The following is a 20,353-nucleotide window of genomic DNA, read 5'->3' as shown; positions in this document are numbered from 1 at the left end:
TAGTCATTCAATCAGGAGCCCAATGTCATCAAAGTCATAGGTGAGACTAAAATTCTGATGCGCCATAGCAATGCAGAGCTCAGGGTATACACTACTGTAATTTAGCTCATTTGTAGAAATAGAAAAATAAAAGTTGCATGAGGGCATATGACAAACCTGATCAAAAATGTCTTTGGAGCATTGACATGTAAGCTAATCAAGGAGGGTACTCCCTGAGACTATATACTGCAACAATATATTTTGAGAGCAATACTTCAGCTGGTAAAGAAAATGCCTATTAAAAGGTAACTGGAAGGAATGTTCACGAACCTGTATTTATGCAGACATCAACTGGCTAACGGCCTGTTCCTTGATATCCCTTTGAGGAATAGGTCATCTTTAGCTGAATGCCTGACAGTTTGATGGATAGTAAAATATGATAACACATTTATTAAATTTAATGCTGAACATGACTATCAAACAAATCTGAAAATATCTATCAAAATATATAGTTAACAATGCCATGTATAGACCCAGTCTATACAGAAGTCAATGTAGATTTTCCCCCATTTTGGATATAATCAATTATAATTTGGGGGCCTTTTTAAAAAATGAGCATCATTACTTACTAACCAGCATACCAATGTTTTCTTCCTTTCCAATGCATTGTTATTTTTCATCAATTCATTATTAGCATAATGCACTCTTGTGGCTGTTAACATACTAGCTTTTTTAAGCTGTGACGCTGGGCCACAGCTTTATGACCCTCATTCTATAACCATAAAAATACACATGCTCTACTGGAATATTCATAAAGCATCCTTGAAACAGAAATCTAGGAAGTCTGTGGTTTTATCAGCCACTTGAAGCTGCAGTAATTAAGTTCTGAACCAATGGAAAATCTGAATTAAAACAAAACTTTAGTAAATCACTGCAGTGTCTGGCCAAACATGCATTTTTGCTAACTTGCCACTAAAGCTGATGGTGCAGCATAAAAAGTGATTCTGATTGAGTTTTTTAATGAAGACAAACTCACAAAAAACAAAACAAAACAACCCATCACTGTATGTAACAGTCATAGCCCTGAAGCACATACCCAGATTTGAGTGGTTCCCCTGATCCACCATCCCATTTAACCTCATGAAGTGTTTGATTATTTGAATTAGGTGTGCTGAAAGCAGGGAAAGCTCTAAAATGCACAGGAACATTTCGGCACCCTGCAGGACTGGAATGGCTGCTGTCAGGTCATGCATGACTGATTTCCATAACTTATTTACTGCAGCTTTATAATTCAGAGAAGAAAACCTTGTTATGCACCCATGTATGGGGTAAGCCCTATATTCAGAGGACCATTTTATGTGGGTCTAAAAAACACCTACAGAGAACCAATCCAGACACAAACAAACAGAAAGCAGTATTTGGTTGCTGAGGATCACATAAATTAGACTCTCTACAATATGTAAAATAATGGTTAAAGAGAAAAATAAGGTTCTTTAAACAGTATACAGTTAAAGAAAAGGCAACACATACTTTTGGCTTTGAAAACAAACCTATTGAAAATTTCAGATAAAGAAGTAGAATCCAATGAGGCTTCATATGCCAGCGGTAGAGAACATAAAAGCTTACAATAATGGTGTTACACTGCATCAAGGGTGCACAGGTTTCCACATGAACTTAACCTTGTTTAAGTTTGAAATAAATAATTCAAAATCCCTATCCTGTAATCCCACAGATTTGGTACCATCTTAAATTCAAAGATATGATGAACAAAAAATTGATTAAAAAAAAAACAAAAAACAAACCAAAGTTCCTAAATCAAATGATGGCCACAATAAATCATCACACAAATGGACATACTTGAGCTAGGGACCGATTCTGAAAGGAAGGAAGGATAAATGAACAACTACTTTAACATTAGTATGTCTGTTCTTATGGTACAAAAGCATTGTTCTTATTGGTCTTACAGAAAGTATAATGTACTTGGGACCATTCTGACTGTCTTGCCTATGGTAAGAAAATAAAATGTTCAAATAGGAATATACACATATATTAAAATATTGTGGGAGAAGTATTCACATAATGCTTAAGTTTCAAGAAAGACCATTTACTGTGGCAACTTGTTTCACGATTATTGTAACCTACTGTAAATATTTTAACTTGACCCAAAGGTTACATATGTATTTACCTCAAAGAAGTGCTTTATCAGGGGACAAAATATTTTAGTTAAGCAGTACATTAGATAATATAGGATTAGGCAGATATCATTTTGTTGATGTGGAGAGGGGAAAAACGGCATGGACAACACTGAATACAATCAGAAGGCCTAGAAAAGATGTCAGCAGAAACGAGTTGTTGTATATGCTTGATTTACAATATTCTGCATGCAAAAGAAATAAGAAAATCCTGATTAAACTTATACTGGAACATCCCACTGCCAATGCTAGTTTATCATGTGATTTGAAATTTAAATAAAATGCTAAGATTTCATTATTGCACACAATGAAGACAAGCAGTGACACCATCTGTGAGTTGAAATATCGACCCAAAACCCGAAATAAAGACTCGCCTCAAAAGCACTTGAAAACATTCAAGTATCTGTTACAGAGTCTGGGAGATTACAGTCTGTCTTCAACAAGGAACCAATTGGATGCTTTCTACTAAAAATTAAAAGTTTAAATAATACTTTAGTTGTGCTTAAATATACAGTGAATGCTTGCATAAGTGCTTCTTAAGCAACAACATTTTGATTTGAGTAAGGACCTGTTGAGGCATAATTACATAAGGACCTGTGCTTTCCTATGAGGGCCTTCATATCCCTGTTTCTACAGTCTGTAAGTAAAACATCTTCCAAAAATGAATTAAAAGAGGGGAACCAAACCAAAATAAATGAGAAAAAAAGCATTTTTAAATCATATCCTTAATGATCCTGTAAGTAAAAGATCACCGCTACATTAAAACTGTGCATATTTCATACAAAGTTAAAAGGATTAAAAGACTAACTCCTCTGAGCACTGTTCTGGTTACTGGTTGGGGTTACATGCCCCTCGCCTCTTCTTTTGGCGGGTGCTGATTGGCAGTATCCAGGTCCAATAACATGGCAGCATCATTTACTTTAACACCAAAAGTGGTACTGAGGTTTTGGGGGTTAAAAATGGAAGCAACAAAGAGTGGGTTTAACTGGGGTGTTGATTAGCTTTTCAATGAAAGCTCGGTCCATTCAGATCGGTCCATTGGGTGTCGTCATTTCAGACGGTACATCAACTCTTGGGGGAGAGGAATAAGAAAGAGAATGTCTCAGATGTGTTAGAGACAATGACAGATTACTTTGCAGATGTTATGACCAAATGCAATATGTCAATACATCCTTATTTTTTCAAATTCTTGCTGGGATGTCCTTAAAGCTTTGTAATATCTGCACCAGCACTAATCATTTTACTACCATTATTATACTGCTTTAAATAAATATGCCTATTACATCATGGAAAGAAGAGGGTTGTTGGGATGTAGCAATGCCTTTAGGTTTCAAAAGGTCAAATGTGAAAGTGTCTAAAAATATTTTCAAAAATATGTTTTGAATCAACACAAAATACATGACGTGTGACTATACTATAGTTTCCCGTTTTTCAAAAAGTTGATTGGGGTGTTTGAAAGCTTATCCGACTGGAATGAAGAAGCAAAGTTTCTCAAAGTTTTCAGCAAAGCTGTTATGAGCAATTATAAACAAGGCAAATTTTTATGAACTTCTTAGAGGAAACTAATTAACATTTATTTTATTTATTCGGATTCCTTTGTTAATTCTTTTTGGTTTAGCCTGTTTTTACTGTAAATCATGCCAGCATTTAAGTGTGTGTGTGTTTTTTTTTTGATAAACTGGAGCAAGTTCACCTGGTAAGTTCAGAAGTGACTCATTACCTCTTCTCTGTCACAGTGGTGTTTTCCGAGTCTCCTGTGGGTTCCTGAGCCTCTGGAGGTGTTGCAGACTCTGTGACTTTCAGGGGCCCATCGCAAATGGTCAGCTTTTCCATTGACTCAATAGGCACCTCACTAAAAGTTCCCCCACACACCCATAAAAAAAGTCAGCTTGCAAGACTCAAACCATTAACTGCCCCAAACTCTCTGAATGATTTGAATGATTCAGCAACCATAACCAATCTCCCTCCCCAAGCAGGATCTGTTGTGTTTTAGTTGTAGTGACACTGCCTGTAGGATGTGGTAATGTTTTTGCATTACACTTCTGAATAATTATGTCTGAGGAGCTACCACTTGCAACACCACAGGCCTTGTCCCATATGCTGTGACAACAGTATACCTCTGGGCTGCTGTTTTCTGGTTGGCAGCTATTCTTGGAGAGCCCTCAGTCTTGTCATTTCCCATTTCCTCTTCGCTGTCAGAGCCTCCAGAAGAGCTGCTATCTGAGGCCACCAGAGGAGCCTTTCGCCCGCCGCACAGCTCCCACTCACCTGCACCTGAGGTGGATCTTTATTTACAACCAAGTATTTACTGAAAAGCTTTATGAAAACCACAAATGAAAGAATACTCACTCTTCTTCTCTTGGTTCTGCTCAGACTGGCTCTTGGAGTTCCTGGAATCTGAGCTGGGGGGGGGGGGGGATTTGTGGAATATATATGGATGCATTTTCTTTTCTCAATGAATCAGACAGAATGTTTAGGACATTAGCTGTGCAAGTACTTCTAAAGTTCCTGGATGTCAAACTACACATATGGATCAGACATCTCTAAACAGGCTCTGGTGTCTTCATCATACCTCTAATATAACAATATATGGTCAGACATAGTAGCTGGTTTAGAAGTTTACCTGCAGAAAGGCTGGAACTCAGTGAATGTGGCCCACACTGTATCCCCCTTCTTCTCACTGGCCTGCTCGGGGGCAGAGCCCCAGGAGGAGCCATCCCCTGCCTCGCTGAAACTTGCTGTCCAACCAGGACCTTAACACACATGGAGACACATGCATACAGAAACAAAAGACTTACTGACATTCATGTTTACATTCCAACCCGCACACCTGATTCCACTTATTTGTAAGGAAAACCTGCACGCACACACTACCCCTTTGTGGATCAGAAACCTCTGGTAACCCCATGAAACCTGTGGCTTGGAGGAAGGCTTACTCTGTGGAGTCCGTGGTGATGAGGCCTTCTCGCTGCCTGGTGTCTGTATAGAAGGCGGACTGGCCCCTTCCTCCTCTTCCTCTTCCTCCGAGGCCGACCCGCGGCCCCTTTGCCCATTCCTCACAGGATCCTTAGGGGAGCTGTCTGATGACAAAGACACCCCAAACCTGAGAGACAGACGGACCAGATTAGTGATTTAAATCTTTAGGCACAAGATAAGTTTTCCTCAAAGATGTAACAAGAACTAACTAGCTAGCCCTTGTTAAAGCATGATGAGCAAATCTACTGGGCAGTGGTAACTCAGTGGTTAAGGTACTTCACTAGTAATCAGAAAGTTGCCAGTTCATGTTCCACCACTGCAACACTGCCACTGTTGGGCCCCTGAGCATGGCCCTTAACCCTCAATTGCCTAAGTTTTATTCAGTCATAACTAATTCGCTTTAGATAAAACTGCCCAGCTTAATGCCATAAATGTAAATATTTGTCCCCATTTTTAAATACATAAATTATGATAGTGTACCTAGATCGGGATTTCACTTGAGTTGCATAGTTGATCGCTTTATCTTCCCAAATGTCCTCCTCCTCTTCACAGTCATCAAACTGCTGTATTCTCTCTTTATAACATGCTTCAAAAGCAGCAGCATTGGCCTAAAATGACATTATTTTTTATGTAGCAACTTAACATTAAAAAAGGTTTAAATGAATATATATTTGACATGTCTCCAGACACTTACACTATTATCATCTGCATCAATATTGAAGTTAATCTCAGCAATCCGATCAAAAGTAGCACTGAAAACAAAAGAGAAACCAAACTCTGGGGCTGTATCAGCACAGTATGACAGGTGTAATTGCTTGAAGATGCTCTTTTAATTAAGTTTTTCTTTTTTCTGGGGAAAAAAAGAAACACACAAGAAAACTTACTTGATGTTTTCATCATGCTCACTAAACTCCTCATCGTTGAAGCCAAACTGATCTACAAAATTGGCAGTCATCTGCTGGATCTGATAATCCGAAAATGCCTGTCAGTGAAACAGAAAATTTAGGAAAATGCCTGTCAGTGAAAGTGAAAAATTAACAAGAAACCTTGAGTGGTAAACTTAAGTTTTATGATCTGAGAGCATTACTCCATTCCAAATTCCACATGGCTGCCAGAAAACTTCAGCCAGAAACACTGCTCATGAAGCTCATCATTGACTAGTTATGCTTACCTGTTGGATAGACAGGTCATTGGGGAAGGGACTCTCTAAGTCGTCGTCCTCACTGGAGGAGTGCAGGTTGTGTGTGCTTACCTGCAACAAATGTAGGTTGTAAAGCGACACTACAATGCCAATGAATTGTCATTTATCTGTCACATATATAGAATGCTAGTGAAGAAAAAAACAAACAAACAAAAAAACTTGTAACTAGATAAAAGAACTGGAATAATTCACAATGCACTGCCATTTTCCATTGGCATTCCTTTGTGTCTGTGTGTGTGCGCGCGTGTGTGTGTGTGTGTGTGTGTGTATGTATTTATACCAAGTCCACAGTGTTTTTCCTGTTCGTTTCCCTCAGAGTTTCACCCACAAAACTCTCCCACCTCCCTCTGCAGTCCTCGGGCAGCTCTGTAAACAAGAGGAACCCAGTTGTAATATACCCTAAATAAAACTTGGGTAACAGTGATTTATAGGGCCATTATTGTACAGACACACACAAACCAACAATTCCTAAAGCTCATACAGATAACTCAAAATCCGTGGAACCCAAATCTGCAACTAAATTTAAAGCGCATATATATTTGTGTGTGTATGTATGTAAAAATGCAAACCAACCTTTTATCAGATTATTAATCTGAGACTGGACCTGCCCTTTCTCCAGGTTCTGAACCACAGTGTTGGCAATTCTAGTAAGGTGACCCATGTTACCTCTCCTGGTGCCGCCAGCAGCCCTACCGGTATCAGCATCACAGCAAATCACATTGTAAACAGCACAAAACAAGGACACCTACTACATAGCCATCCATAAATCAGTAAGAATTGTGTAACTCATACTGAATTTTATCGTTCTCCTCCCAAGCGTCCAAGATTCTTTGCACCAAGCGGCACTGCTGGAAGAGCTGCAGGACGTATAAGGACATAAACATGGACTTACATGACTAACAGCACCAATCTCAGTACAATACAAGAAATCACTAAAATGTGGGGAGCAGCATTAACATAATAGGAAACCGACTCCCTGGGGAAACCCCCCTCAGCCCCCAGATGGTCCACATTTCTGTTACACCCCAGTTGAGCTGAGCAATCAAGAACACTGAATAATTGATGCTGCCGCACCACGAGCAGGGCTGGAGCTAAAATGTGGACTGTCTGGGAGTTCCTGTGGACAGGGCAGATAAACACTGCACTCTATCAAAGTACTTTCAAAATGAGACTCTAACTAAGTCAGTCACGTTTTGGCCATCATGGCAGTAACATAATGCTGAAAGCAAAATGCAGTGGTAATTACATTGGCCACCAAGGCGCCATGGATGGGTGTGTGTGCAGAGTCTGTGCTGCTGGTCAAGTCTGGAATCTCCTGCTCAGTCTGGCTGTCTGAAACTGGAACAGAGTTCTCCTCGTGGTTCTGGAGAGCGGGAGTCTGCAGACCCGCGTGTGCAGAGTGGTTCAGAATCGATGCCACACACAGCTCCACTTGGAAGTGCAAGAAGTTATTCCAGGTGTATTTAAAGAATAAATCCTGCAACCAGAAAGAAAAAAATATATATATAGTAAGTCATTTTAAAACTTTTTTTTTTAATATAAAATTAAGCCTCACCAAGACCACAAACTCTTTCCAAAAGAAGCCTGTGTTACCAAATATCTATGCCAAACATGGAAGTCAGAAACATAATGATGTGCAGCAGCAGCTCACAGAATTAAACAAACAGCAAAAAGCAACAACAACGTGGTCTTGTGTCATGTAGCGATGATGCAAGTATCACTCATGCCTCACCAGCAGCAGGTCCATGGTGTTGAGTCTACAGAGTTCCTGGCAGATGCTGTGGTCACTGCTCTGCAGCAGGGAGGCCACCAGTCTGGCCACATGAAGGCGGGCGTTCCCCAGGGGCTGCTCCAGAACGCCGACGGTTGTGAGTATTGCACTTTTCTGCACAGGAGAGATCAGGAATGGAGCTGATGCACTTTAAGGCTAAGACCGGTTTTGCTTCAAAACTAATATGGTTAATGGAAGTGGTATAGGACATGCCTGTACCTTCGGAGGGTCCAGTAAGAGTTGCTGGAAGTCTTTTAGATGAGGCTCAATAGCACGGAGAATACTGCCGCTGACAGTGTAAGACCTTTCACATCCCTGAGAATACAGCTCCATCAGACCCTCCAGCCTGAAATGGAGACAGGGCGAGAGATGGAAGCCTCAGTTCAATGTACGTTTTCCAATGAATATGAGTATGAGTGATGCACATTAAATAAATGGTGATGGTGATTCATCAAAGGGAAAGTGAATCGATAATCATGAATATAAAAGGGAGAGGTTTCTAATGTTAAGTTTAAAGGGGACTAGCTTTGCTTGTTACACTCACCCTGACCTCCTCGACTCCAGTAATGTAAGAAGCACTTGAGTTCCATTGACTATAGAAGCTTCAGTCTTCTCCCCCTCAAACATGCTCTTCAAAAGCTGCGCCACATTCTCTTCTCTAAATACAAACCAGGCTGTTAAGATACACTTTTTCAAAAGTTAAAAGAAACATTCTATCTGATCCAAGTTGAAAGTTGCCTCAAACAGCATTATGTATGGGAAAGAAATGTAGGTGTGTTCCAAGATATACTTTCCAAAATGCTTAAAATACTATTTTTCAATATAAATACTATTTTTTAAACAGGTGCTTCGTCAGATAAGTATGTCATTTGTGAAAAAATTAATATACGCACACGCGCATGCACAAAGATGCCAACACTAAGATGATCATCATTTGGCAGATCACAGTAGAAAACTCCATAACACTGGGCATCTAAGATTTGTCCATAAACTGTCTGACCAACTACATTTGGGCTAAGTGGAAAATGTAAATAAGATTTTTTTTTTTTTAAATAAACACTTTCTTTAGGAAACATTTATTGTTCGTGTTGAGATTAAAACAGAGCCCAAAAACATAGCCATAACTACCTGGGCTGCTTGTGAGCCAGACTGGAGATCTTCTCTGTAAAAACTGACAAGCAAACTTACGACTCTAGGACTACCAGTAATGGGTCCGGCTCAGTGGCCTCTGGCATCTGATTGGCCTGGTCTCGACTAAGACGGATGATGTCACAAAGAGTCTGGGACGCATTCGATTGTCTCTGTTGGAAACAAGGGACCTTTTTTACGTACTTGAATGAAAAATAATGACTTCAAAACAGAAAGCATTTAGGCTATTAGTTTTTCATATTCAGCATACACAACAATACATATCGCTCTAGGACACTTCATGTTAATTTGATCAGTTTCTAATTGGCATCAACTGTAATTAAACCCAACACCTTGTTCCAGCCACACACACAAAAAAAAACAACCAAAAAACAAAACAAAAACATCCAAACAAACAATAAACCCCAAAAATAATAATAAAAAACCCCACCCACCTTGTAAAAATAAGTTCCTGTGGTCATATTAAACAGAAGAGTAACATATACTCAATCTTTCTATTCACATTATGCAAATCAAAAGAGCAGATCATGTGAATTCAGCCTCTCAGCTTGTCTCACCTCTTCATCTCTCCCTGTGTGCATGAGCTCAGTCAGCCTCTGGATCAGCCGTTCCTCATTCAGCCACTGCAAACAGAGCACATGCTAAAGCTTTGGGTGAACGCCACATTAAGCATATACATTAGAAAGGAAGAACACTAAACACAGATGCTTAAAAAGGTTCAGTTATAGTTCATTATAATTATAGTGCAGTCAAACAAAAACAAAGCAGCAGGGAATCCAGGAGAAAGGGAAGAAGTGCTTTCACAAGACTTCGCAAGTACATGTTTCAATCACTTCTGCCAAAACATTATGTAATATGTAATCACTGTGCATGACAGGGCTACATGAAAACTGGACATGCGAGGTCAGTAGTGAATATGGAAGCTTAGATTCCAGATACTTCAATTTCCATGTACGATTAAAGATTACAGTTCACTGAGACAACCTTAATGTAAAGTCACTTTTACAGTTATAGCATTTTGCAGATGCTCATATCCAGAGCGACATACATATCTACTAGTAAGACAGTATGTGTGCCTTGGAAGAATGAAGCCAATTACCTTTGTGTGATTAGCACCATGCTCTACCTTCTCTACAAAGGGGAGCTACAGGATTTAATTGAAAAGGTTTGATAAAAGCCTTCTGAATAATTACCTCACTAATAAAATGTCACCAATGAAGACTGACAGTCATAAAAGACCTTGCAGGTGAAGAAGCAGAGGCCTGCTGCTTAGACATCCCTTTACTCCAATCTGCCTAGCAGTGCCAAAAAAGGCACCATTAGTTACACTTTCACATACGCAGCAGTCTGTTCGAATCAAATCCAAGTGTGTTTACTTGCTTGGTTTTGATGGTTTGGGCAGGTATAAACACAGTGATCAATTTTGTTGTGGACCAAAATCAACTAATCAGTGCAAAGAGTCACTTCCTAGTTCTAACACTAGTGCAGTTCAACCATTTCATTGATTTTGGGGATTCTTTTGAGGGATTCTTAAGATGGTGGTTCATCAGAGGAGTATTTCATTTGTAAAGTAATTAATATACCAAAATAAGATACAATATAAAATCTAAGGCCAAACAATTGCACTTGCTTAGTAGCAAGTATGCTAAATGAACATTTTCCAATGGCAGAGTGGTGCTACTTTAAGGTCTTTAAGTAGCTTGTGGTTAAAACATTTTATCAACCAAGGAAAATTAGTCAATGTTACATTTCATTTTCTTAATTCTCCCTCTCTCTCCCTCACACACGTATATATAATTTTTTTTCTGTAGTTTTTTTTTTTTTAAGTGTGCGCTACTTTTCTGTTGTGCACACAAACCTTCTTTATATTTATATAATACACACACACACACACACACACACACACACACACACACACACACACACACACACACACACACACACACACCTATTAAGGAATATTTCCTATATTTTTACATTTCAGTTAATTTACAGTGGTTTTAGAGTGTTTATTTGACTTGTAGCGCAATTTCTGGATCAAGAGATTATGTTTTACAACCGCGGGGATAGTTTAGCAATCTCACATGCTATGGGTATTTTGTGAAATACACATATTTTCATTTATTTTAAATGTTTAAATGTAATCCTACCACTCCATAGCACCCTTATGGGCATGCCTCTCGAAGACTCCCTAAAGCATTTACATGTATTATATTGCTTTTAAATAATTATTATGCATTAACAAATTGGCCAAATTAACTAGATCAATTAAAAATACAGATATACAAATAAACTGCATCATAAAAAACACAGGACAAATAAATAAATTCTCTTTCTAGAAATGTATACTGTGTGCAGAATTATTAGGCAGGAGAGTATTTTGACCATTTTTATGCATATTTTCCAACTCCAAGCTGTATAAACTTGAATGCTTATTGGATTTAAGCATATCAGGTGATGAGGGAGGGAGGTTGTGGCCTATATCAGTGTGTGCATAATTATTAGGCAGCTTCTTCTCCTCAGGCAAAATGGGCCAAAAAAGAGATTTCACTGAAAATTGTTAAAAATCTTTCAGAGGGATGCAGCACTCTTAAAATTGTTAAGACATGGGGGGTGTGATCATAGAACCATCAAACGTTTTGTGGCAAATAGTCAACAGGGTCGCAAGAAATGTGTTGAGGGGGAAAAAAAAAAAAAAAAAAAAAAAAAAAGACGCAAATTAACTGCCAAAGATTTGAGAAGAATCAAATGTGAAGCAACCATGACCCATTATTCTCCTGTCATATTCCAGAACTGCAACCTACCTGGAGTGCCCAGAGATACAAGGTGTTCAGTACTCAAGAGACATGGCCAAGGTAAGGAAGGCTGAAACCCGACCACCACTGAACAAGACACATTAGGTGAAACGTCAAGACAGGGCCAAGAAATATCTGAAGACAAATTTTTCAAAGGTTTGATGGACCGATGACACAAAGAGCGACTCTTGATGGACCAGATGGATGGGCCCGTGGCTGGATCAGTAACGGGCACAGAGCTCCACTTTGACTCCGACACCAGCAAGGTGGAGGTGCGGTACTGCTATAAGCTGGTATTATTCCAGAACTGCAACCTACCTGGAGTGCCCAGAAGGTGTTGATGAGCTAGTTGGACCTTTTCGCTAGTTGGACCTTTTGATGAGCTAGTGGGACCTTTTTGCGTTTAACATGGTCTCAAAATCTACTCCCAAACCTACTGCCAGTTTTTAGAAGACACTTTCTTCAAACAGTGGTACAGGAAAAAGTCTGCACCTTTCAAGATGATTTTTATGCAGGACAATGCTCCATCAGATGCATCGAAGTACTCCACTGCATGGCTAACCAGTAAAGGCCTTAAAAATGAAAGAATAGTGACATGGCTCCCTTCCTCACCTGACCTAAACCCTATTGACAACTTGTGGGCCCTTCTTATATGGGGGATTTACAGTGAAGGAAAACAGTACAGCTCTCTGAACAGTGTCTGTTAGGCTGTGGTTGCTGCTGCACAAAAAGTTGATCGTCAACAGATTAGGAAACTGACAGACTCCATGAATGGAAAGCTAATAACTGTTATTGAAAAGAAGAGTTGGCCATTGGTCAACAAATTTTTTTTTTACGTGAGAAATGTTTATTTGTAAATTTTGAGTTGTTTATTATTCTCACTTTAACTGATGAAATTATTCTCACTTTAACCGACATTTAAATTTTTCATGTAGTTGCATAATAATTCTGTACACTAATAGTTGCCCAATAATAATGCACACATATATTCTCCTAAGAAAGCCAAAACCTTACTTTTACTTTCTTAAATATTCTGGTGTGAGGCTTATTGACATTTTAGATTGACAGAGAGCACTGTAGTTGTTCAATAATAATAATAATAATAATAATAATAATAATTAATAAATAGATAAATAAATAAACAATAATAATGAATCTTCAGAAATACGACTTGCAATTGTGCACACAGTGTATGAAAAAAGTTATATTCCATCCAGGCCTTAGGTTCAGAGTATTGTGATTTCAGTGTTTGTACAGGTCCATCTCCATCATTAGTCCAACCATTTACACCCACTCTGTGAATGCAAGCTCAGTGAATTATGCTTTTTTAACAAGTAATCATAGACTAGTTTATGATTGCCCTTACATTGAGGACCTCTTGTCTGAGGGGGGCCGGCTCCACACAGCTGATGAGTCGGAGGAGCAGGTCCATCATTGCCGATGCATCTATGTGGTTCAGCACCAGACTGATAAAGCTGTGTTTTTTCCTCAGGAATGAAATCACCTGGAGGGGTGTACATGCAGGGCTCACTTAAAACGCATTCAGCTCTTAAATGCTAATAACTGTTTCAAATCAGACATTCCTTTGATCATATGAACTCTGAGATGCCCTCTTAACTAATGTCAAGAACTATAGTTACACTTTAAAACACAGTTTCACTCTGATAGGCACTTGTGCACAAGCAAATGCGTGCGCACATGAAAAAAGGAATAATAAATATATTAAAAAATAGAAAAAATGCACATAGCACCACATGTACACACAAAAACACATTTCCATTGTATGTGTTGAATGTAACTCAGAATTCAAACAATATTTGGACTTCTGGCTAAAAGAACACCTCTACAGATTTACTTGACGGAGACGGTCAACATTTTGGAGGATGTTGAACGAGGGCCTACCTGCTCGGTTTTGCGCGCTATCAGGTTCCCGATGGTCTTGCTGAAGAAGGAAGCCAGCAGGGGGTTGAGAGGAGGGTCCCGCTCGAGGAAACTGTAGAGCTTCTCTAGGAGAGACTCGTCTCCACCCAGCTTATCATTAATGACGGTCATGTCAGAGATGAGGAGTTCACATGCGATATTTGGAAACCTGGACAGACAGAAATTTCCATACTTATTCCAAGATCCAGATAAAGCACTTTTCCAAAAATGCTCTGAAAACAATGTATTTTGTTAGTTGATAAAATTTTAATGTCTAAATTTATAATACTGCACTTCTGGCATTAAAATGCAACCTATAAATATATTAATGACCATTATAATACAAAATACAGAGTAATAGCAAGCAAGTACATTATTAGATTTAGCTAACCACCTCTGGAGGTTAAACAGGCTTGCACTTTATTGATATAGCAGCTAAACTGCAAGTGCAATCTAGCTAGTAGATGTGAAAATGATGATCACTGTAAAAGTTACCCACCATTAATCAAGAACCAATTCCTGATATTTTATAAGAATCATCATTAGCAAGCTAAAATACATGTCCCATGAGCTCTTAAGAGCTGCTGGGCTGGATAATACACCCTCATCCAGAACTAAGAAAGGACTTATTTCTTAAATGCAGGGGAAACTGAAGTTTTCTGATGTGTTAAATATGAATGTTGTACTGTGCAAATATGTGCAATACGTTCTTGTTATCCAGGCACATTATGTTAAAGAGGCATTGTTTCAGACTGCTATTTTTAGACACAGATAAAGGAGTTTCCTGTTTATTTAAAGCTGCCATTCAGAGAAAAAACAAACAAACAGGAAAATAAAAAGAAACATGACTTAATGCTGCACGTTTGCATCCAACCTTTAAACGAGGCATGTTAGGTTAGGGGACACCAACTGACACTGAAGAACTAACACCAGCTGTGAGTGACAGATGATCGCCTTCCGTCACCTCACTGCCGCCCTTTGCCACCTGTGTTTGCACTCCAACGCACCAAACAGAAAACAGCTGATGAACAACATGCACATCCACGCTACACCTGCGCAGTAGAAAATAACTCTGGTGCTGGGAGGTGCATTAGTCTGTCTATCAATATCGAAAGGAAACCCCTGCTGCCTGGCGGTGCAGGCTTCTTATAACGAGTGTACTGAGTTCTGAGTGACTCCCACCGCTTCTTGAGCTCATTCCTTCCATAAAATAGCATATGGTAACATCAAGGCAATGACAAATATCCCACATGTTCTCTATAAAGTCAGCACAACAAAACTTTTTCAATGCAGCAAAACATAACGTTACCCAATAACACTGGATCGGTATGCCAAGCCACAATGCAGCAGCAGCAGCAACAGCAACAATCCATTATACAGTTTACGCCTATATTATCTTATTTCGTGACTAAACAATCAATCAATCAATCAATCAGAAAACTCTCCCTCTTGGCTGACTGCCAACGCTGAGTGAAGGTGAAATGCCTTGAAACAGCACTGACCAGGACCTACTATAGGCAAAGATGTGGAACACACCGTGGTGAGTATGGTCAACCGTTGGACATTGACTCCCACCCACAACCTGACACTGTCCGCTGGCCAGTAGTTGAGTCAGTGTGTCTCTAGCAATAACCAAAACTGTATTTTCCTTGCCAGTACTTGTATACATGCGACGTCATTGTATCTTCTATTATTTACGTCACATGATTTGCCTATTGTGGCATATTTCTGTTGTAACAGAGAACCTGTGATTCCATAAACTGTTTGGATGTGCTACTGTTTGGAGTTACTGCGTGACATTAAAACAAATAAACAAACATGTCAACCTACTTGAATTTAAATAATAATAATAATAATAATAATAATAATAATCATCTACTCTGTGGTCTTTTCCCTTTTCACACTAAATCTCTGCATAATGTCTAATTGCCACTCACCAAGGACCCCATAAGGGCAAGGGTCATGTTCATACAAAAAACTACCAGAAAAGAACCTTTTTTTCATAACAGAGAAAATAACAGGGTAGAACACACTTTAGAAATGCAGAAATGTTTATTTTTATACTACTCTCAGATATTTAATCCAAAAAAGAGAAAGGTCTTGTTATAAACCAAATATTTGCAGATTTTAAATATTAATTACTCTCTTTCTTTCTAACTATTCACTCTTGAGAACACACATAACAAATGCAGTTCTACAGTTTGCATAATGAAAGCTGTGCTGATGCCCTCCTCGATCCACTAAAACTTAGCTGTCTGACAGTGGCTGCTTCCTAAATCAGTTAAATCAAGCCATCCTTTCCCCCACCTTGTCTGTACACTACGGATGAGCACTGGCCCACTGCATAAACAGACCTTTCCTCTGTGTGCAACATATATAGCATAAACTTTCCAAAGGTGAAATGGTTAGAGGAAGGGCGCTAGATATTAATTTTTTTCTGAAACGACTGGCCCCAATTTTCACTCTCTCCCACACATACAACCAAATGTGATGGAACAACTTTGGTAGTACAACTATTACCTATCTATAGCATCTGCACATTTGCTATCTATATGTAGTGAAAGTTAAAGTTTTACTGTTATCAATAGTGCAATTTGATTTCATCTGTAGTAATTTAATGACTACTGTTAAATGGATTACACTGAGTCTAACAAAACTAAGTAACTCATAGTAGGAGGTTCTACAGTAGATTCTAATTTTGTGCACAAATGCATGACAATGTTAAAGGATTTATTTACTGTTTTCCAAGCCAAACCTTATTAAAACTGTGGTCCTCCATTAATTTATAATAGTGAACCTCATTGATAGATTTGGCACAGAAACTTGTTTCTCCTCAGCAGATTTTCACTGGTCTTAAAGACAAATCAGTGAAACAATTATGTAAACCTTCAAGTATTTTTTTACCTTTGAAAACAGGAAACCCACAAATCAGCCATATAAGAACAAACAATCTAAGGGTTCTATAGTGTGAGTAAATCAGTCACATTTGCTACTTTTTAAAAATGCAAATGGATCTTTAATTAAAAGATTTGACCTGAACAGTCCACTGTTTTCAAGTTACATCTGAATTTTAAATGTATAAATTCACGTGAAAAAGGTTGAGGCACATGGCTTTAGCAGAATGTTTTACTGAAGCCTTTGTACAATAAACATTTACGACTTCTTACTTGAAGCGCGTTTTCTCCTCCAGGTCAGCAGGGGGCTCCTCCGTGATGAGGCTTACCAGCTCCTGCATGCAGTGGTCCTGGGAAAGGAAGAGCAGGAGCCGGCGGTTCTGGGCCTTACACTCCTGCAGCACATCTTCCTCCTCCATCAGCTCTCTTAGAGTCACGTCCTCCCGGTCCAGCAGCTGGTCAATGTGGGAGGTGGTGTGCAGGTCAAACTTCCAGAACATGGCGGCGTCAGCTGCAGGAGGAAGCACAGACCTGGAAACAAAGCCAGAACATTAGTAGGCATGTGCTCAACATACAACACAGCCAAATATCTATCCAATCAATATTCCTGCAGAATCACAGGCAGATCATCACGGACCTTAAGAGTCATTATGAGATACGTATTGTGATGTCAAGTATATACTGAAAAATTAAAGAAAAGTATTTATCAAAATGTTGAGTATAACAACATACAACATTTAATAAAAAAATCCATCAGAACATAAGAAACCCATTACAGAACATATCATATAGAGTGTAGAAAGCAAAAACAAAGTAGTTAGGGAGTCATGGCAAGCAAGCCATGTTTAGGCTGTTTAATTATAATTTAACTGTTCCATCAGCCAATCAGCTGAACTGCTATAAATTCAATATCCTACAAGCAAATGACATGTCTTCTATGAACAGAATGATTTACCAGCAGATGAAATCAGTGAATCCTTAATTACACCTCCTCCACAGGCAGACAGGCATTTGAGTGGCAAAATGCAGAGAGCAAGGAGCGGCCTGGCATGAATCAGCATGGGGTCCACTTCTCACCAAGGCCTCCTCAGTACACACACACCTTAGAAGGACACTTGGAGAGGACCAGAGGTATGAAATAGAAAAGAGAGATACAGATAAGAGAGAGAAAAAGAGAGAGAGAGAGAAAAAGGAAAAAAGAAATGCATCAAACAACATACAATAAATTTCAAGGCATGTCAATGTGCAGCATGCAATCACAGCAAGTATTAAAACATCACTAAACTGTACTAAATCAGTACTAAATTGTAATTAATACAAAACTATTAGTAAATAAACTACATTAAAATAAATTATGAACATCATAAGAGATTATATACAGGACTAAAGTTTGAAACAATTCAGAGATCACAAGCCTGCAGTCTGCAATGGCCTATACAGCAAATCAATTTGAGAAAGCTTCCTCACACAGAGAAGACTGTACAACTCCTTTTCTTGCCAACAGTAAACATGCAAACCCTGGAATGGACACTCGCATACACAGATACACTTCCTCTGGGTCTTCTGCTTTAATATATTAGTGGGTAAAACATGTAGGCTATAGGGTTTTATTCAATTTGGCATGTGCATCAGAACACTAATGCAAAAATAAAGCAATCATAAATCTCTCATGGGTAAAAGGTCACACCATCTGACAACATTTATGCCAAAGGAAGCAGCCACCATCACAACAATTCATGTACATATGGTACACTCAAGGGAGCAGCTGGTACATGTTTCCTTAAGCATTAAATACCCTGGTGATGACAAATGAAAGGAACACTATGGAAGATCACACAAGGCCCACTAAGTGGTACACAACTGTAGAAGGCACACGACTTACCATCCAAATGTCAGAATAAATAATTTACCAAAAAGGGGGAAAATATAATTTCCTGCTTTTATGTGGATATCTTACACTGCAGAAGCAGAAGTGTCCAGCTTGCAAATATTAACATAATGTGTAGCTCAGTACAACAGCAATGCCTTGAGTGTTGCTAGTTAGCTCCAAACAGGAAAAGAAAATCTAAAATAGAACAGTGCTTTGGTGACTTTAGACAATTAAGGCCATAAGGCACAGACCTGAACAAAGCCAAGAAGAATAACATGACAAGAACCTGGGGCAGCAGTCAAGAGCAAAAGAAGCAGCTAAGTTTTGTACAACTCGGCATTGTCCAGAAACAGCTTACTTGGGAAACTGATACAGCAACTTAAACTGACCACCAGACCTTTCTGCAATGTTTATGCCTCACAGAAGCCATTAAAAAGTGCCAGCGCGAATTCGTTCAGTGGTTATAGGCGTTTTCAGTGCGATATTTCCAACAGTAAGTTAGTGTATTATTAAAATGTGTATACTTCTGTAATATTGTGGTTCTGATCATGAAAACGGAGCTAGTGAACATTAGTAGCTACATAAGTTGAAATAGACATGACAGTATCTTGACAGAACTTTTCAATAATTCGCTTATTTAAGTACAAGTGGTTTAACAACTCGACTTCAATAAACACGTTCGGGTCCGCAATATTGTTATAAATGAGCAGAACTGTTATTTGACGGATATAAATATGCTCTATCTTTAGCTATCTTAAGTGTATACGTTCTACCAGGAACACCAGGCCTTTCTAAGCCAGGTTCCTAGCTAGCAAACGAGAGCCAATATTTAAACATCGTTAGCTAGCTAGCTTATTACTGAAACTTACTGTCTTGCGAGCGAGTTGGACGTTTTATAAGTTTTGGTACAACCGACTCGCGGGGTGCGTAATAATTTCGTTTTATAGCTAAGAAAATCGGGTGGGGTTTCGTTTGAAGCCGGTAACTATAGCCAGCTTGCTAGTTATCTTAGCTAGGTTAGCTGATCAACAACGTTTGAGAAGTAGCTCGTTAGCTATAGCGCAATGTCCCCAGCTAGTAAAACTCAAGTTTCAAGTACTGCAATGATTGCATGACCGTCGGATAATATGACAAGAGACAAGACGTTAGAAATCTGACAACATGGCTGAACAGAAAATCAACGGGCAAAGCTGAGATCGACATGTCTTCGATTTTGTACAAACTTACCTCTAGCTCAGTGTTGAGTTGATCGCTTACTTAGCTTAGCTTCAGCGGAGAAACCGATTTGTTTTGCCTGTAAAGCTAACTAGCTAGCTTGCTACCAGTAACGTTACTGCCCAAAACTACTCCGTTGTTTTCGTTCCTACGGTCTTTCGAGAACTAGCTATCTCTCCAAAAGGTGATACATGGTGTTTCTGTATTTCCTACACCTTTCGCTATAACAAACCATATAGCTACCAGGCTCGACAGACTCGGAGGCTCACATGCAAGGTAAGGAGAAAAAAAAATCGGTCATATTTTCGATTCAAAATGGCGAACTCTGTCACGGGGGCGCGCGCTCTCGAATTATTTACTGTACAAGGCTCGCGCGCTGATGTATCCACCG

The 20,353-nt window shown here is 39.1% G+C and overlaps 1 protein-coding gene across 1 annotated transcript; it reads right to left on the bottom strand.

The window, feature by feature from the left end:
* Positions 1-402: 402 nt before the first annotated feature.
* On the bottom strand, positions 403-20,283 carry ppp6r2a (protein phosphatase 6, regulatory subunit 2a). The gene is made up of 24 exons (XM_027014265.2): positions 19,975-20,283; positions 17,833-17,991; positions 17,151-17,408; positions 13,966-14,152; positions 13,430-13,567; positions 9,826-9,891; positions 9,308-9,420; positions 8,664-8,777; positions 8,339-8,465; positions 8,081-8,233; positions 7,595-7,825; positions 7,141-7,205; positions 6,922-7,037; positions 6,629-6,714; positions 6,319-6,399; positions 6,032-6,129; positions 5,842-5,899; positions 5,628-5,755; positions 5,108-5,274; positions 4,795-4,924; positions 4,521-4,573; positions 4,289-4,445; positions 3,892-4,023; positions 403-3,242 (listed from the first exon to the last, which is right to left on the bottom strand). Exons 3-24 carry the CDS (start codon positions 17,375-17,377, stop codon positions 3,197-3,199), a joined length of 2,673 nt encoding a protein of 890 aa, XP_026870066.2. The 5' UTR covers positions 17,378-17,408; positions 17,833-17,991; positions 19,975-20,283; the 3' UTR covers positions 403-3,196.
* Positions 20,284-20,353: the final 70 nt, after the last annotated feature.

The sequence above is a fragment of the Electrophorus electricus genome, chromosome 2 (assembly GCF_013358815.1).
Source record: "Electrophorus electricus isolate fEleEle1 chromosome 2, fEleEle1.pri, whole genome shotgun sequence".
NCBI classification, from domain to species: domain Eukaryota; kingdom Metazoa; phylum Chordata; class Actinopteri; order Gymnotiformes; family Gymnotidae; genus Electrophorus; species Electrophorus electricus.
The sequence above is the reverse complement of the archived record's forward strand: the minus strand, read 5'-3'. Positions and strand labels throughout refer to the sequence as shown.

What these genes read in the sequence shown, in the direction of transcription:
- ppp6r2a (XM_027014265.2), bottom strand. Translation starts at nt 17,377, where the DNA reads ATGTTCTGGAAGTTTGACCTGCACACCACCTCCCACATTGACCAGCTG. An exon ending in TCTTACTGGACCCTCCGAAG is followed by an intron (nt 8,234 to 8,338) that starts GTACAGGCATGT and finishes TCTCCTGTGCAG; the next exon opens with AAAAGTGCAATACTCACAAC. An exon ending in ACCACTGTGACAGAGAAGAG is followed by an intron (nt 3,243 to 3,891) that starts GTAATGAGTCAC and finishes CTCTCCCCCAAG; the next exon opens with AGTTGATGTACCGTCTGAAA.